This window comes from Pristis pectinata, chromosome X (genome assembly GCF_009764475.1).
Source record: "Pristis pectinata isolate sPriPec2 chromosome X, sPriPec2.1.pri, whole genome shotgun sequence".
Lineage (NCBI taxonomy): Eukaryota > Metazoa > Chordata > Chondrichthyes > Rhinopristiformes > Pristidae > Pristis > Pristis pectinata.
Genome location: NC_067450.1, coordinates 3,067,897 through 3,087,573, shown reverse-complemented (window position 1 = coordinate 3,087,573; position 19,677 = coordinate 3,067,897). Strand labels below are relative to the sequence as shown.

The 19,677-nt window shown below is 42.4% G+C and overlaps 1 protein-coding gene across 3 annotated transcripts in view; it reads right to left on the bottom strand.

Annotated features, from left to right (window-relative positions):
• LOC127566949 (electroneutral sodium bicarbonate exchanger 1-like) overlaps positions 1-19,430 on the bottom strand; it is a 158,026-nt gene extending 138,596 nt beyond the window's left edge. The window contains exon 1 of one of the 3 annotated variants that reach the window (XM_052009507.1): positions 19,318-19,430. In XM_052009507.1, coding sequence (XP_051865467.1) covers positions 19,318-19,362 — 45 coding nt within the window. In that variant the 5' untranslated portion in view covers positions 19,363-19,430. Of the gene's footprint in view, positions 1-19,300 lie in introns of all 3 variants that reach the window. The other 2 variants (XM_052009508.1, XM_052009506.1) reach the window with 2 other exon arrangements.
• Positions 19,431-19,677: the final 247 nt, after the last annotated feature.

Here is a 19,677-nt window from a genome sequence, read left to right as displayed (position 1 = left end):
CCCCACAAGCTGAAAGAGGGGAATATGCAATTTAGGTGGCAGCAGTATTGAGGACTACGTAGTATCTTCAAAGTATCAAAATGTCCCAAGATAGTATCTAGCACAATTTGACACCACAAAGAGATAGAGCCTGACAAAATGAAGGTGGCATGGATGAAGGCTTCAGCAGCAGTAAAATCAGGGGCAGAATTGGTTAATACTATGGGAGGTAGAAATAGGAAGGCCTAGCTGTAATGCAGATATACAAATTAAAAATCCAGATCATACAATGCCAAAATTGCAAACCTTTTGATTTGACTTCAGCCATTTGCCAGAGAATAAAGTTAATGGCCAGGGAACAGAATTTGTCACAGCAGTTGGAGTTAATGGCATTAGTCTTCCCAATATTTTGTTGGAAGGAAGCTCTTGCTCATCCAGCACAAGATATTATTCAAGCAGTCTGACCATTTACAGATGGAGGGGTTAAGAGAGGTAGTCATGCAAAGATGGATGTCATTAGTACACACATGTAAACCAGTACCATGTTTTTTTGAATGATGTTGCCAAGAGACTGCATTTAGGTGAGAGGTGACAAAGTATAGATCTCAAGCTGAGGTATAGGATGCATTCCCCTTGGAGGGGAATTCTCCAGTATGCAGTACCCATTATCCAGATCAGGGTTCAAAATACACAGAATGACTCCTTTTCAAATGGAGCACAAAACTGCATTCAAAAAAGTGCTTTAAGTATTACTTACAGATATCATTGGAAGATTGCTACATCTACTTCTCACATTAGAGACTCTAAACCACCACCTGTACTTGCTGGCTTACATTCAAACCCAATTAATCATTTAGAATTCTCATCTGTTCTGCCTGCCCCACCCCCCACCTAATGCCTCCATGGTTTTTCCTTCCATTCAACTACTGTTCCTCACCATTTCTGATCTTCCCTAACCCAATTACCACAAGATAACACTCCTCTAATTCTAGCTGCTTGATCACTTAGGATTTTGGCATGGCTGCTAATGGTGGAGCAATCAAAATCCTAAGCTTTGAAATTGCACCCCTTCTCAAACCTACCTTCAAGACTCTCTGGCTCTGAAAACCTTTGACCATCTGCTTTGTTAGAGATGCAGTAGAAGTTCCAAATTTTCCTCTGACAACTGAGCACAGTATCATGGGATGTTTTGCTACATTAAAGACACCTACCTAAATGCAAATTGTTATCACATTATGTATTGCAATTTCAGAAACCCCTGGAGAGGTTTTTTTTAAAAAAAATTACAAGGGATCCGTAGATCAGAGTACGAGAATCATTGGTCTACACTGCAGAAAAGTACTCAGAATCTGGGGCAATGAAAGGCCACATTCTTGTCATCCATGGAGGCAGAGGGGGCCCAGCCCAGCTCTGAGCATATATGCTCTGTACTAAAGGAAACCAGATGCCAGTTAGCTCAGTGACATTTGCTCTGCAAGTTAGTTCAGCAGGTTTGTTATTTTACGATATGGGAAGCATTAGAAATTTGATTGAATCTCATTGTGAAAGCCATGTTCTGGTAGAGGATACTATTTTTGATTACATGAAAGTTTACAAATCACTCATTACTTGACAGCTTTTCACTGTACCTTCAGAGAAGCCAGAATGTGATGGCATGCAGAAATTCAATGCATTTGGTACACATTATTATAGCCAATGCACTTGGTATATATGGTCAACTGGATATTGAGCAGGTCATGGGCACTTATTGGAGAAAGCCAAAATACAGAGTGCACCAGGGACACATTTTCTACCACTGATGTGAGATTGATATCAGGATATACAACTGGATAGCGAGATATTCCAAAAGTGAAAAGTGACTTTTTATAGGGCTCAAAAGGTCTGGTAGCTTTGAAGAGCAAAGGGTGAACATCTGAACTTAAGGCTGATGAAGTCTGTTCTTTCTATTTAAGAGGGATACTATTGATGAATAACAAAGTTGGATATCAAATGCAAGTTGGACATGTCAAGCTGGAGGAAATGGTGGTTTCCCCACAACCTTCCAAAGCTGTGGAGGCTAATGACCAAGGTCAGGGTCAGCAAAGAGAACCTTACTGGGTAGAGGCAAATATTCCCCAAATATTGGGGTACTATCTTTTAGTCATCATATGGCATCTTGTTCTTTTCCCCAGAAATCTGTTACAACCTTGTATCAGTCATGTCAATTGTCTCATGTCATTAACGGATTATGCAGCAGAATGAACTCTAACATCCTTATCCAAAGATATCTACCATACCTTCACCACAGCTTGACCAATTGATTGCAAATTGCAGATCAGGACACACCAATAATCAATTAATACAATGCTCCTGTAGAAGGCAACCATATATTAGTGCAAAGGAAAAAATCAATGGGGATGGAAGCACTAAGTCACGTAAAGGGAGGCACTAATCACAAGAATCAAGTCACCAGGAATTTCAAATTATGAACCAACTTGAGGCACAATGACATGCAACTACTTAATGTTTTAATATGTACTTTTAAATCTCCCCACAAGCTTCAACCTCTTTCTAATGTATCAAAGTTTTTTCCAATGCAAAATACAAATCATGCAGACACATTCAAAGCTACATGGGTTCACAAAACCTCCAGGAGGTTGTAGCAGAAGGAAACTGTTACTGATAAACAAGACTGCAAGTGGTGGAATCAGATACAATAGCAATGTTTAAGCATGTAGATAAACACATGAACAGGCAGGCAATAGGTGATATGGACCTTGTGCAGGCAGATGGGATTAGTTTAAATTGGCATCATGGCCAGCATAGACATTGTGGGCCTGTTTCTGTGCTGTTCTATGCTTTACGTTCTATCTTTTCTCTAGTACTCAGACTTGGTCCCGTTGCTCTCGATTTGCTCCTCGTCTACTGCATTCGATGCTCCCAATGTGATCTCCTCTACATCAGCAGGACCAAGCACAGACTGGGCAACCACTTTACAGAGCACTGCAGTCCACAATGGTCACCCCAAGCTCCTGGTTGCATGCCATTTCAACGCCCCTTCCCATACTGACCTGTCCACCTTCAGCCTTATCCACCACCAGGGTGAGGCCCAACACAAACTAGAGGAACATCATATTCCACCTAGGTGGTCTGCACCCCAATGGATGAACATCAAATTTTCCAGTTTTAGGTAACCCTCCCCTCTGGTGGCTTCCCCCCCCCCCACTCCGGTGGCTTCCCCCCCCCCTCCGGTGGCTTCCCCCCCCCCCCCTCCCTTTCTAATCCTACTCCAGTCCTCCCCATTTTTGGGCTCTTTCCCACAACCCCACTCTCCCCAATCACTTATCTTCATCCCTCTCATCTCTCCCCTCATGGTTCCCATTATCACCTCCTTTACTAAGTGTCCACTGTTCGCTCTGTGTTCCTGCTTACCTCCCTCCAGCAGCCATCTCCAATATTCACAATCCCTTCCTCCCACTGTGCTCCACCTGCCTCTGTCTGCCCCCATCATTCATCTGCCACTGTATCCCAACTCCATCCCTCTCTCCTGCCTGGCACAACCTGCTTGTCCTCTTACATCCTTCCTCAGTCCACCAATCACCTGACTCCTGTCTCACCACTCCCCTTCTTCTTTATACTGGCTAGCTCCCCCCTCAGTCCTGATGCAGGGTTTCGACCCAAAACATTGACAATTCCTCCTCCACCCCTGCTGTGCCCCCCACCCCCCCCCCCCAGATACAACCTGCGGAGTTCCTCCAGCAGATTGTTTGTTGCTCCACGTTCCAGTATCTTGTGTCTCCATTGCTCCCATTGTCTCTCTTTGTAGCATGGTGACAAATGCCAGATATCAGGTGGGAAGCTCAATGTTAGCCATTCACCATGCCATTATGTCCTTCCTGGAATTGTGCACATTACTCCATGACCTTACACCCTGCTACAGGCTTGGTAACAAAATCTTGTGATCCCTCTTCTACCTCAAACATGCAATTCAAGATCATGTTTGTGTTTTATTTGCTATTGCTGCACACTGATGACAATGATAACATCCTGTCAACCAATTCAAACCTCTCCCCTCATCACCACCAGACCTTGTTCCGGAGCTTTACCTTGCGGACCATTTAGGGTTCAGTGCCAGTAATTGTTCTCCTTCTCTCAAGTTGTCAACATTAAATTCATTATTTCTCAGCTTGACCCCCAATCTATCTGCACCCAATCAGCCTGGTTTTTGTGATTTCAGATTTCTTTCCCACCTCAGTAACTTAAATTTTTAGAAATGTCTACAACCACACTGCCAGAACTGTCTTTGGCCACTCAATTAAGCACCTTTTGCCATTTAAGCATATCCATCTATAACACCATCTGCCTCCCAGTTTATTACAGGGTGGTGGGAAAAAGAGTGGAGTTTGCATGGTGTTGATTGGAGACTACCCAAAGCAAAAACTGACAGCCCAAGGCAAATAGTAGTTGTGCAATAAGACTGGAGCAGGTGGAGAGTGTAGGGGTTAGTATTACCCATAGTCCCCTTATAATTTGTTGCAAAGATATGGATATATCAATGTTATGTACCTCCATAGCCCAAGTTCAACTGTTGAGATTTATTTTAGAATGCAGGCTAAGAGTTGACAGAAATCAGAATAACTATGTTAACTACAGAGAAAAAAAAGTGACAAATCATTGCCTCAAGAATCTTGCTTCAGGAGGAGAAGCATGGAGTTGTAGAGAATGTACAAACTTCAAGAGAATCTTATTCAGAAAATTGGAAGAACCAGTTAGGTGATATCTTGCACTATACTCAAGACCAGGGTTGCCTGGTTACACACATTCAAGGTTACAAAGCAATTTGGTCAAAGCTATCACTTTTCTTTGAAGTTGGAGCACTCTCACTACTTTTTGAAGAGTTTATTGTAATAAATAGAACATTGAAGAATTTATCCATTCTGCAGTTAGTCTCAAAATTACTGCAGCGGAGAATAGCAAAAATATATTCCAGGATAGTTCTCAACACAAATTCTTAAATTAAACATTCCCTGAACCAGGCAGGCTGTAATATTACAGAGCACTGCAACTGACCAGCCAATCTGTCCCAGTCCCACCAGGAAATAGCAAGCAACTCAATGCCCACTGCTAAACAAGGGAATTGCGGTGCATACTTGGACAAAATTTAGAGTAGAGTATTCACTTCATCTCGAACACATTAACTCTGCTAGAGCAAGTCTTTCAATAGTTTAGATTGAAATCTCACCAACTAGGTAAATAGGCTTCCAGTGTCAATGCCCATCAGACAACAAGCATTATTGCAAGAAAGGAGCATCAGAAAGTCTCAAAGCACAGGCCAATTAACTCCAGTTCTTGATCAGAATGTAGCTCAGATGTTTAAAGACAAAGTATTGTAGCACATCAACATCCTGATGTGCACAGCAGCCAAGAAATAAATCAATTAACTTGCCAAATCAAACTTCTCACCAGGTACAACCACACTTTCTTATGCGCATCCCTTTCTTTTTGTCAACTACTGCCCCTCACCTTCAGGCAATGTCTCTCCCTCAATCACCTTCAAGACTAAAGATTCTACCCAGCACACATGATTCTCACTCAGATGTCTTACCTTTCTCTACTTGTATAGGATTAGAGCACAGAAAAAGAGGGAATGAGAGATAACCAGAAATTCAACTAACTGCACATGCCAACTGGTTTAGAAAGGTACAATTTTGAAAACAATATGCTCAGACTGCCCACACCTTCACAATGAAAAATCCAAAGTAACTTCCCAGAATACGCTCTACTCACATTTGATTTATATAATGCATCAAGCCCATGACTGTGCTCAATGGTAACCAACATACAAAGTGCTACAAACCATACCAAGGGGCTAAAGGAGAAACTGAGCCAGATGTCTGATGGCATTATATTATGAGAAAAGCTCCAGTGTAATGAACACCAAGGAAACTCTCCTCAATGAAAGCAAAGGTCTTCTCCTATTCTTTTGCTCACATCTGCTTAACATCAACATCTACTGTAATATTGTCAAAGATGTGTCTAATTATTTACTCCAAATTATGATCAGGTTTCAGTGATATTTACTGTACTTGCCTTGATCCTCCTATTCTCAAATAGTCATCACCTGGCACTATATTCCCAATTCCGCACTTTTTCTCCTCAGCTTTTACTTCATACTCCAGAGGCAGCCACACCCACTCATAGGGTAAAGATTAGGCAATTTAATACCCTTGTATCTTTCAATTTGATCAATTTACCATGAGGCAGTGGCACAGTGGTATCGTTATTGGATTAATAATCTAGATACCTAGGGCAAAAGTCCTGGGGACCTGGGTTCAAATCCCACCATAGAATTTGGTGGGAAATTGAATTCTGGAATTAAAGTCTAATGATGACCATGAACACCATAGTCAATGTGACACGTAGTTGATTGTTGCAAGGAACCATCTGGGTCACTACTGCCCTGTAGGGGGAGGAAATCTGCATTCCTGACCTGGTCTGGCCTATACACAACTCCAGACCCACAGCATTGCGGATGACTCTTAACTGCCCTCTGAAATGGCTGAGCAAATCACTAGAAAGCCACAAAGAAAACCAAACCACACCTGAATCAACTGAGGCACTGGAAATGACAACAGCAAAAACTGCCCTGTCAACCCTGGAGAGTCCTCCTTAGCACACCTGGAAGCCATCTCAGACTAGTCCAGCAACAGCCTGCCATTGACTGCAAGTATGTTCCCAGCATATGATAATGTCCCAGACACCACCTAGAAGTTGCCCTCCAAACCACACACCATACTAACTTGGAAATGTATTACCATTCTTTCATCACTGGGTCAAAATCCTGGCACTCCCTCCCTAACAACAGTGTAGGTATCCCCACACCTCAAGGGCTGCAGTGGTTCAAGGCAGCAGCTCACCACCACCTTCAGTGCTGGCTCAGTCTGTGAAGCCCACATCCCTCAAATAATAAAAAAACAATTCATCTGTTTTAATAGCCCTACCTGATAAAATCCAGTAATCTCCATCATCCAAACAGCATTTGAAACATTTCCAGCTTTGCACAGCACCCATGTGCAAAAGTAAAACTTAAACTTCACTCAAATGTCTAGTTCTAATTTTAAGATTGTTCTGTGTTCCAGATTCCTCCACAGAAGAATCTCTTTGCATTTCCTATACTGAAGTTTAAAAAAAACAGGTTAAACACCAATTAGATCACCACCTTCTAAACACAAATATAAGCAAAGTTTATGCAACCTGATAGAACTGAACTTTCAAAGACACACTTGCACTCTGAATCTGATCATTACAAGGTGTCAACTCTTGTTCACCCAAAAACTCATTGGCTCCAGGTCTTTCTATAATAATCTAGATTAAAGTATAGAAATGCCCAAGATCTATTGCTTCACAATGAAAATCACTTGCCCTAAACCAGAAAGATACGTTCCTTCCTGAAATAAAAACAAAGTGCTTTGTTTTAAATTTTAGCTTTCTAACACAGAGTTTTAGCTTTACAAATTCCTACATCTTACCAAGAGCTACAACTGTGTAGCTCTGCTCCTAGTCACATTGGGACATTCACTTCTGAGAGCAACCCATGCTCTTGGATTCAATATTCTTAAGTCAACCTCATTCTCCCCTTCTGATAACAAGACACTAACACCCAACATCAAACCTGATTGCAATATTTACCTGGGAAACAGATTGTACATTCAAATCTGAAAACTTCAATTCCAAGCAGGAGTATATTTATGATGTTAAGTATTTTGACCTTGCTACTGGGAGCAGCAATTAGTACACAGTTTGAATCAGATAACACAAAAATTGGTGGTATAGTGGATAGTGAAGGTTATCTATGGATTATTGATCCACTGGGAAAGTGGGCAAAGGAATGGCTGATGGAATTTAATTCAGACAGGTGCAAAGTGCTGCATTTTGGGAAGTTAAAGCAGACCAGGACATACAGTGAATGGCAGTGCCCCACGGAGCATTGCTAACCAGAGAGACCCAAGGATGCAGGTACATACATAGTTCCCTGAAAGTGGCGACACAGGTAGGCAGAGTAGTGAAGGTGGTGTTTGGCACACTGGTCTTCAGTCATGGCATTGAGTGCAGGAGTTAAGACATCATGTCACAGTCACACTAATCATTGGTGAGACTACACTTGGAATATCATGTGCAGTCTGGTCACCATGCTATAGGAAGGATGCAAGCAAGCTAGAGGGTGCAGAAAAGATTATAGGAATATTGCCTGGACTGGATGGCTTCAGTTAGGAGAGACTGGAACTAATTTCCCTGGAGTCAAGGTGGCTTAGGGGTGACCTTAGAGGTTTACAAAATTATGTGAGGCACAGATAGGGTGGATAGTCAGTCTCTCTCTATCCTCTTCCCCACCCCTCCACCCCAAGGTAGTGGAGTCAAAAACTAACTAAGCTCAAGGTGAGGGAGTTCAGAAGGGATCGGGGGGGGGGGGGGGCAAGTTTTTCCCACACAGAGGGCAGTGGAACAAGCTGCAAGAGGAGGTGATAGAGGCAGGTACAATTACAACATTTAAAAGACATTCGGACAGGTACGCAAATGGGAAAAGGTTTTGAGGGATATGGGTGAAACAGGCAAATGGGACTAGCGGCATGGACAAATTGAGCCAAAGGGCCTGTTTCTATGCTGTACAACTATGAATGCAAGAATTCAACCCCATGATTGAATGTCTAGTATACATTCAATATCCTCACTATGGATAGTGAAAAGTTGACTTATCAAATTTTCCAATTAATTCAACCACAATAGCTGCAGAGGAAATGGGGCTGATTTGCTATTGGCCAAGAGGAATTTGTACCCCAACAACTCAACTGCTTATGGTTTTCCTGCCCACAAAACTGCATCTGGGTTGCCTTGCCTCATTTTTATACCAAAGATTTGCAGCAAGAGATGGTAGGCAATTCAAAAGTGGCAGAGCTGTTCTCTGGTAACATCCATATGCATTGGGGTGCCTGGTAAGCAGGGGGAGTGGGGCTACAACTATCCTCCAATAAACTGGAGCCAAAGCTCCAGACTCCTGTTCAATGACACTTTGCCAAATAGTGTAACGCATGTAGAAAATGTACAAATTCCTCTTGGCCAATAGCAAATGGTGGAAGGGAAGTAGTTTAGATGAGACAGGAAAAAGGTGGTGAGGGAACAAAGGGGGAGAAGACCAAGAGGGAAAGCCAAGAGGTCACATTATAGAGAGCATGGCACAGATACAGCAGGAGAGAGCAATTTGCTGATGGGGTAGGGAAGATTTGAAAATACTAAATATTGTTTGGGGCAAGTCTGCCTTAGACTTCAATTCATAAATAAGTCAAAGGCCACTTGGTGCTTTTTCATTACCCAACATCCTTGCCACACAAATAGATGCATTCAACATTCTCAAAGCTCAGCAAAACTTAGAAATCAATAAAGCATTACTTATAGTTCACATAATTACTGCCCTTTAAATGCAAATCTATGTCACAATTTTCCAATATGCTGAGTAATCTTGCCACTGGCATTCAATTTCAACTCCTCAACACAACACAGTCAATACTTTTTCTGCTCTTTATTTTCTCCAATAAAAATAGCATACAAAATTCTCATGGAGATTATATTGTCTAAAGTATTAGAACTGCCCCAGTAGAGGGGCTGGGAACCTGCACTTCAGTCATAGCCTCCAAGGTGATTTTGACAATTCCCTTTGGGGCAGTCTCCATTTAAATTGACCGTGCTAAAGGTGGTAATCTTTCTCCCACTCAAGATACAAAAATGAAATACTACTGATCCTGGAAAATTCCATGAAGAGGTCACTGCCATAAAATGTTAACTTGGTTTCTCTTAACAGATGGTATATGACCATTTCTAGCAGGTTTTTATTACCACAGCTCATGTTAAGATGTTAGTTCAGAGAGGAATAGAAACACACCTCACACCTTCCTCCTGTTACCATCAAGTTACACATCCCAAAATGGAAACCAAAGATTTCATTAGAGAAAGGGATTTCCTCAGTAGCACATTATACTATTGAGCCCCAGGTGAGATCCTGGAGGACCTGAGAGTAGCCACTGTCTGAGGGCAATAGAGAAAATTGGAAATTATAGGCCAGTGAGCCTTGCACTAATGGTAGTGAAATTACTGAAGATTTACAGATAGGATCTACTCACATCTGGAAAAATATGACCTTATTAGGGATAGTCAGCATGGCTTTGAGGGGCAGGTCATGTCTTACAAACTTGATTGAATTATGATGTGGTGGTGAAGATGAGGGTAGGGCAGTGAACATTGAGTACATGGATTTTACCAAGGCATTTGATAAGGTCCCTCATGGTAGGCTGATCCAGAAGATTAAGGTACATGGGATCCATAGAATGGCCATAGAAGACAGGGCAGTGGTAGAGGGGTGTTATTCTGGCTGGAGGTGTGACCAGTGGTGTTCTGCGAGGATCAGTGCTGACTTGTACAAAAATGAAGGTGGGTTAGTTGGTTAGCAAGTTTGCAGAAGACAAAAAAAAAAATCAGTGAAGTTGTAGATAATGAAGGTGGTTATCAAAGGAAATGGATCAATTGCAGATATGGGTAGAGAAATGGCAGTTAGAGTTTAATCTGGCAAATGTTAGGTGTTGCATTTTGGAAGGTCAAACACAAGGGGACAGTACACAGTAAGTGACAGGACCCTTGATGTACAGAGGGATCTTGGGGTGCAAGTCCTTAGCTCCCTGAAAGTGGCAAATGCAAGTAGATAGTGTGGTAAAGGCAGCATATGGCATACTTGCCTTCATTAGTCAGGGTGCTGGGTATAAAAATTAGCAAGTCATGTTGCAGCTGCATTAACTTGGTTAGGCCTCATTTGGAGTATTGTATGCAGTTCTGGTTGCCACATTACACGATATGGAAGCTTTGGCAAGGGTGCAGAAGAGGTTCACCAGGATGTTGCCTGGATTAGAGTACTAGCTATAAGAGAGGTTGGACAGACTTGGGTTGTTTTCCCTGGAGCTTTGGAGGCAGAGGGGAGACCTGAGAAGTATACAAAATTATGAAAGGCAAAGATAGGGTAGATGGAGTAGTTTTCTCTTCTCCTCTCACTCTTCCTCCTCCCCCCCTTCCCAGATAGTAATGTCAAATACCAGAAGGCACAGCTTTAAGGTGAGAGGGGAAGAGTTTAAGGGGGATGTGCAGGGCAAGTTTTTCTTTAAGGTGGAAGCAGACACTGTAGTGGCATTTAAGAGGCATTTAGACAGGCACATTAACAGGTAGGGAATAAAGGGATATTTGTCATGTGCAAATACATGGGATTAGTTTCACTTTGCGTCATGGTCAGCACAGACAGTGGGCTGAAGGGCCTGTTCTTGTGCTGTACTGTTCTGTGTTGAAATCTGGAGCAAAACACAAAACAAAATGGTGGCAGACTCATGTCTGCATTTATCGCCTTCCAGCCTTCGGTTTGAATGGAGACCCACACTTTTAAATGCATATCAAATATAGGCAAGGTAGTTAAATAATACAATACACAACAAAATTTCCCAACATCAAACCTTCAAAATAAAGTTTTACATCCAGTGAAGTTCTGTTGCATGTTCATTTAGGTTTACAATTTGCACTTAAACTTTTGGTCCTGTTTCAGATATCTTGAGGGTAAATATGAAAAACTCCAAAAAAAACTGCTGGATAGCAAAATGAATCTACCATGCTAAAAAACCACATTGTCTACACATACATCAAAAAAAACTAATAGGAAAAATAAAAATAGACAGAATTTGTTGTTTCTTACACATTGTTTATCGATATAGTTTTTCTCCAACAAATTCCAATAAAAGTGAATTTTATTCTGCATCTCAGATCTTTGGGTAGTGATTTGAGAATTCCACATGGACAAATTTCTGCAACCCAAATAGCTGTGGGGGGGTTGTTTGTACAGGAGGACATTAAATAACTTGCAGAAATGTGATTCAACTCAGATAAATGAGGGTTAATACCTTTTGGTCAGAAGAGGTGGTCATTTATCATTTGCAAGATACAAGTCTAGGTGGGGTAGATTTACAATGAGATCACCAATGGCACCACCATGGGTTAGAAAAACCAAAAGAAACTCAAACCAAACACTGGGGTTTATCTCTGTACAGGTAAAATTGAAAACTTTACCCAACCCTGTTAAGATAACAGTATTGCAGAGAGTTTTGGTCACCATATTAGAATGAGGAAGGAAAATTGTAAAGAGTGCAGAAATGTTTAACACTGAATGATACCAGAAAAGTAAGGGTATAAGGATGAACAACTGGGTCTCTTCTCTTGAAGAGAGGCTGAAGGGCAATCTAACTAGAGTCTTTCAAGTGATGAAAAGTTTGGATGAAGTGGATAGTTCCCACTTGTACAGAAAAGCTGAACTGGGTAATTATCTTGCATGGAAGCCTCCAAAGAGCAAGGAGAATGTGCAACCCCTGAAAGTGTGGTTGAACCAAATATAGATCTATTTAAGGGGAAGCTGGACAAGCACAAGGGCAAAAAAAGATTTAAGGAAGGAGGTGGCTCAAATGGAGCATAAACAAGTTTGGGTTCAATGGCTTGTTTCTGTGCCACACAAAACTGGATGAACCACCCAATGTCAACCTAGGCACCAAATTTGGACATGGAAAAGTTGCTCCCAGGCCAGTCAACCCAGCAATCACCTCCTGACGAACATCTGGGGATGGTGTTCAAACTGGGACAGTTCATAGATTTAGATTTATTGTACAGGACAAACAGGCCCTTTGGCCCACCTCATCCATGTTGTCCACAACTCTAATCCCATTCGCCTGCATTAGGCCAGTACCCCACTACACCTTTCCAATCCAAGTACCTGCCCAAATGCCTTTTAACATTGTAATAAAGTTGTCCTGCAAACTAATCAAGCAGTGCTCTGACAGCATGCTCAGAATCATACTTTACAGATAATGTGTCAGACTCAATCACAATTCCTGGATACATCTTGTCACACTGGCAGGACAAACACCCTAAGTGGTAGCACACTGGTATACAAGTGGGACAGAGTAGCCCTTGGTGTCCTCAACATCAACTCCAGATCCCCTGTAGTTTCATGGTATCAGTCAAATATGGGCATGGAAACTTCTTCCTAATTACAACCTCCCATCCTCCCTCAGCTGATGAATCAGCGTTCTTCTATGTTGAGCAACATTTGGAAGTAGCATTGAAAGGAGCAAGGGCACAGAATGGGCTCTGGATAAGGGACTTCAAAGTCCATCACCAGGAGTGACTTGGTAACACCACCACAGAACAAACTGGCCAAGCATGTAGGACATCACTACCAGATTAGGTCACTCACTACTTGCTGCCGACCCAACATAAGGGATACACTTACTTGACCTCATCCTCACCAAATCTACTTGTGGCAAATGCATCTGTCCACATGGCAGGTGACCATCAACCACTGTATAATCCTTATGTAGACAAACTCCCAACTTCACACCAAGTATACACTCCAATATGCCAAGTAGGATAAACTTAGAACATATCTGTCAGCTAAAAACTGGGCCTCCATAAGATGCTGTGGACCAGCAGCAGCAACAACGATGTTCAGCACCACAATCTATAACCTCAGACCAGTACATCCCTCACTCCACCATTACCATCAAACCAGGAGATTAACTCTAGTTCAATGACGTGTGCAAAAGGGCATGCTGGTGTAGCACACAGCATAGCCAAAATGAGGAGGTGCCAGCCTAATGAAGTTGCAACATAGGACTACAAGCATGCTAAGCAATAAAAACAGCATGCAAAAGGTAGAGTTAAGCAATCTCACAAACCAACAGATCAGATCAAAGCTCTACAGTCCTACCACAGCTAGGCATGAGCAGTAGTGGACAATTAAACACTTAATGGGAGGCAGTGGCTCCAATATCCCCACCCTCAATGGCAGTTCTAAACAAAAGGTTGAATCATTTGCAACCACATTCAGTCTGAAGTGCCCAAAAGAGGATTCATCCCAGCTTCCTCCTGAGATCTCCACCGCACACCAGTCTCCAGGCAACTTGATTCACTCCATATGATATCAAGTGGCCAAGCACACTGGATACAGTAAAGGCTATGGTACCAGAGATCATCCCGACTGTAGTACTGAACACCTGCAATCCAGAAGCAGCTACACCTCAAGCCAAGTTGTTCCAGTACAGTTACAACACTGTCATCTGCCAGAAAATACCCCAGGTACATCCTGTTCGTAAAGGACAAACCCAATGCAGTTAATTACCACCTAGTCTACTCTCAACCATCAAGTCCTATTAAGCAACACTTACCCACCCATAACCTGCTCACTGATGCCCAGTTCAGTTTAGCCAGGATCACTCTACTCCAGACCTCACAGCCATAAACCAAACATGGATCAAAGAGCTGAATTCCAGAGGCAAGGCAACTTCCTTCAATTCCACACACTGTCAAGTGTCATCTTCATGTCAAGCAACCTTCAAAACTGAAGCCAATGGGCAAAGGGAAAACATCTCAAAGGAAGATGGCTACAGTTGCCAGAGGTCAATTCAACTCAGCCTCAGAACATCACAGAAGTTCCTCAGGCAGTGTCATATAAACAGGAAAAAAAACAGGAATAGGCCATCTGGCCCTCGTCTGCTATTCAATAATATCATGGCTGATCACTTATCGCAATATCATAGCCCTACTCTTTCCTCTTCTGAACCTACAAATAATATTTCTCCTTAAATATATTTATCTCCTTAAATATATTCAGCAACATGATCTCTATTCAAGTAAAGAAATTTCTCTTCCTTTCAACCCCAACTGTCTCCCTGCAGCCAGAGACTGAGACCTGTTTTAGACACCCCAGCCAGAGGAAACATCTTCCTGGTACCCAGGCAGTATAGACCTACCAGCATACCACATGCTTCAATGAGATTCCCTCCCAATCTTTTAAGCTAGCGAGTACAAATCTAATTGACCTACTCTCCTCATGCAGCAGTCCCATCACCCCAGGAATCATCTGATCAACTTCCACTACATTTCTCCATCCCAAGTGTATCCCTTCTTCGATAAGGAGACCAAAATGCCATACAATAATCCAGCTGCATCAATAATACATTAATCTCACCAAACCAGTTTAATTGTAGCAAGACATCCTTGCTCCTGTACTCAAATACTCTTACAATGAAGACAACATACCATGTGCTTTATTATCCACTTGCTGTAACTGCATGTTTGCTTTCAATGACTGAAGTACTAGAACACCCAGATCCCTATGTGCATCGACACTTCAAAATCCAACACCATTTAATAATAAGGCATCTTTGTTTTATCCCCCCACTAAAGCAGATAATTACATTTACCCACATTGTACTGCATCTGTCAAGCTTTTTGCCCACTAGCTCAATCTGTTGAAGTCTCTTTGCTTGCTTCTCACAGCTCACTACCCACCCAGTTTTGTCATTAGCAAACTTCAAAGTTTAACATTTTTCCCTCATCCAGATCACTGATATACATGACAAATAGCTGACATCCAAGCACTAGTCCCTGTGCCGCCCCACTAATTACTATCTGCCACTGTGAAAAGGACCCACTTATTCCTACCGGTTGTCTATCAAACAATTTTCAATCCATATTATTCCCCCCCCCCCCCAAAAATACTATGTACTTTAATTTTACTCACTATCCTTTTTATGCAGGACTTTAAAGGCTTTCTGGAAATCCCAGTACCCTGGCTTTTCCTCATCTATTTGGCCATTCTGAAAAGCAATTTGTCAAACACAATTTCCCTTCCAAAAATCTATGTTGATTTTGTCCAATCCCATTGATACTCTCCAAGTATCCTGCTGTCCTATCCTTCATAGGAGCCTGTACCTCCCTCTCCCACAGCCTCCCCCACCCCCCACTACTGTGGTCCAACCATCTCAGCTGCTTCATCACAACTTTCCTTCCATCACAAGGTCAAGTGGAGACACTTGCAGATAATTGCTCCATGTTCAATTCCACTCACCATTGCTCAGCAAGTGAACTAGCCCATGCCTGCATGCAGCAAGATCTTGACAACATTCAGATGTGGGCTGATAAGTGGCAAGTAACATGTCAAAGTGAGAGGCAATAACCATCTTAAACAAGAGATTAAGCTACCTACCTCAAGACTGAGGATATATATGTCATAAGGGGGACAGCTATGGTAAATAGTCAGATCTTTCTCCTCCCACCCTCCCCCATGATGAGGGTGTCCAAGACAAGAGAGCAATAGGTAGCAAGGTAGGAGATTGAGAGAAGATCCAAGTGAGAAATCCCCCCCCCCCCCCCCCCACAGAATGGCTAGAATCTGGAACACACTACTTGAGGGAGTGGTAGAGGCAGAGACCCATAATATTTAAAAAGCATCTAGATAAACATTTGAGTCACCAAGGCATAGACAGCTACGAACCTAATACAAGCAAATGGAGTAGTATGGATGGGTGCAATGGTTGGTATGGACATGGTAGGCCAAAGGGCCTGTTCCTGCACTGTATTACTCCAGCTTTCTGAAGGGCAACAAATGCTTGTCTCATCAGTACACCCAGATCCTAAAATTGAATTTAGAAACAATCCAGACTAACACTTGAATTTCTGCATTTCCATTTGCTTCAGCCTCAATCTCCAAGCAGAACCACATGCTTCATCCTAGCTTTGCTGTTGGTTCCAACAAAGGCCATAACAACTGGACACCCCCAGTCCACTATCCTTAAACATAGTACCAACCATCAACAGTATTTGAGAGCACTGCCCACTAGCCCTTCACTCCCATGTGTCATGGTGCAGTGATCAGATCACCCATTCTTACCAGTTTGATTCTTTGGATGTTGGGTTCCTCATACATGGAGAGATTTAAAAAACTGGGCTTATGTTCTCTGGAGTTTATGTGAAAGGAGATCTCATTGAAGTGTACAAAATCCTTAGAGGTCAACTGGGTAGATGTTTCCCCAAGCTGAGGTGTCAAGAACCAATTGTCACAGTCTCAAAGCAAGGGGTCAGACATTCAGGACAGAAGACGAGAAATTTCTTCACCCAAAGAGTGGTGAATCTTCTACCCAAGAGGGCTGTAGGAGCTCAGTCACTATTTAACATACAAAAATAATCAATATAATCAAAATGGATGAAAATGCAGAGACCAAAATCCTGGAATAATTTAAGAACCAATTGGAAGCTGCATTGAGAGCATTTCTTCATATCTTGCAAAATCAGTTGCAAGTGCTTTGAGCTCACAAATGGTTAATTAGATAAACTACTCAATGGTCAAGGAACTGTAACCTCAAGTTTAATTTCAGGCTTCTTGCAAGCAGAGGAGGATGCACAGTAAAAATACAACTCCAATCCAATTTGGGGAGGGGACTACAAACACTTAACCAATAGTCTAGGAGTGAAAAATTCATTTTTGCCACTGATGAATACAACAATGGGGAACAAAACAAAAAAGGTCAGAATGGAACACAAGTGCAAAGCTGAAAACAAAGTCATTGTGTGATGCATTGCCTTCTGCAGGAAGACATAGGATAAAAGCATTTTACTTCAAAAGGTAGGTGAAAGTAAGATGCAATAAAATTCATTCAGCTTCAGCCTTTTGTCACTTCCACCTGTCACCTCCCAGCTTTTGACATAATTCCCACCCTCATCCACTTATCACTCTCCTCACCAAGACCCACCACCTTTTTATACCAGCTATCTCCCCTTTCTTTACAGTTCAGATGAAGGGTCTCAACACAAAACTATTCATTTCCCTCCATAGATGCTGCCTGACCCACTGAGTTCCTGCAGCAGGTTTTGTGTTGCTACAGGTAAAAGTAAGAAGCTTCTTACAGAAGCAGTCAGCATGAACCACCTTTATCTGGTGGGCCAAATGAAGAGTAGAAGACCAATAACAAAATGGACAGGGAAGGCGAATCATCTTTTGTAGAACTGACACATTATGGTATGGGATATGTTTTCACTTCTTATAACTCACCACAAATCTTTCATGGAAAATGTAAAGAGTTTCCATCAAAACCATAGGCTCCCCTTGAAGCTGTGATGCCACGGAACACAATCGCTGGAATATACAAAAGTTCCCATTCTGACATCCAATTTGGGTAAACTTACCTGTCACATCACAGTCTGTTCTGGAGTACACACCAAGGACTCTGAAGAAACGGTGAGAAAGTGTCTTTATAATCTCACAAATCTAGCCACCAGGAGGAAAGAAAAAGACAACCTTGAAAATCTTGAGAATATTCAGAACCAGCATGGCGAACACCCAAAAGACTATAGAAAAGTACCTGAACTGTCTTAATATTGGAATGCGGTAAATTGTATGTCACCAACTGCATCTCGACTTATTAACAGTACCAAGGCACAACTAGCGCTTCTGTTGTAATGTTCCAATGTAAATAGAGTTTGGCATCAAGTCAGGGAAAAATAGTTCACAAATCAATTACCCTTCAGAACACCACCATCACACTCTTCCAACAGTTCAGTGTTTGTATTTGCAGCATTCTGCAGTGTGGCCAAATCCTAAAGCTTCTAATGATGCAGTGCCTTTAAGAGAATACCTACCATTATACACAGCCCACAGAACTCTTGGTGCACAATATATTACTCACTTTACAGTGACCTACACACTCAAAACATTAGAATATAGCTAGAAATAGACAAACATGACACACATACAATCAATAGCAAAATGCAGCATACTCCCACAATCCAAGCAGATAGGAAGAGCTCTCACAATAACAAATGAAATGCATTTCAAGACTAAAACAAAATAGAGGGGAAAAAAAAATCAGGATTATGATACTGAACGGCACTGATAAAACTTTATTAAAATATTCATGTTGCAGCAAAACAGATCAATCATGAAACTAACAGTCATAAAATTTAGCAGGCTGACATCTTTGACAGATTCTTGGCCCGGAATTCATTCTCAGCGCCCTCAAGGTTAATCTGTAATGTACAGGCATCAGTGATCCGACTCCTTCCCCTCCCCCTCATCATCCCCCACCCCCTCTCAGCATCCCTTACGATTTACCGTTCTGAGCTCTTTTATACGAAGCACATTCACCAGCAGCAGCCCCGACACTCAGGAAGGCAGAACATGCACGCAGCACACATGACAGAAATATTCAATGTCACTGCCGCATTGACTAGGACAATATTACCTTCACAGTGAGGAGTTTAAGACAATGGATCAAACATTAAGCAACGCTCATCACACCTTGCTTGAAGTGAGTCAGGAACCGCCCATCCTATCCCATTTAAAGGCGAACACTGGGTGTTAGAGCAAGAGATTCCGGGGTCCTATTTTTATATATATATATATATATATATATATATATACACACACACGACGTACTTCAGAGGTCACAGTACCTGATAACTCAGAGTACATTCAGATTCCTGGCTCCCAGCCGGCATGGTTGAATCTGACGGAAAGGCTCTTTCTTTTACCTTCGCTGTTAGGCGAAGCCGAAAGGTGTCCGATGGCCGCAGCGGTTGGGGGGGGGGGGGGCGGGCGGGAAGAGGAACGGACAGCGCGTGCTCAGTCTGGCCCAAGACACCGCGAGCTCGGTCCTCGCACCAGCAGCAACACGAGCAGCAGCGGCATCAGCACCATCCTTATATCTTCCTTTCTGAGTGGGTAGACCGCCTCGGAGCCGACCAATCAGGATCCTTGGTCCTTTAAAATATGCATAGGGGAGGACTGCTGGAGAAGAGCATTTGAGGGATTAA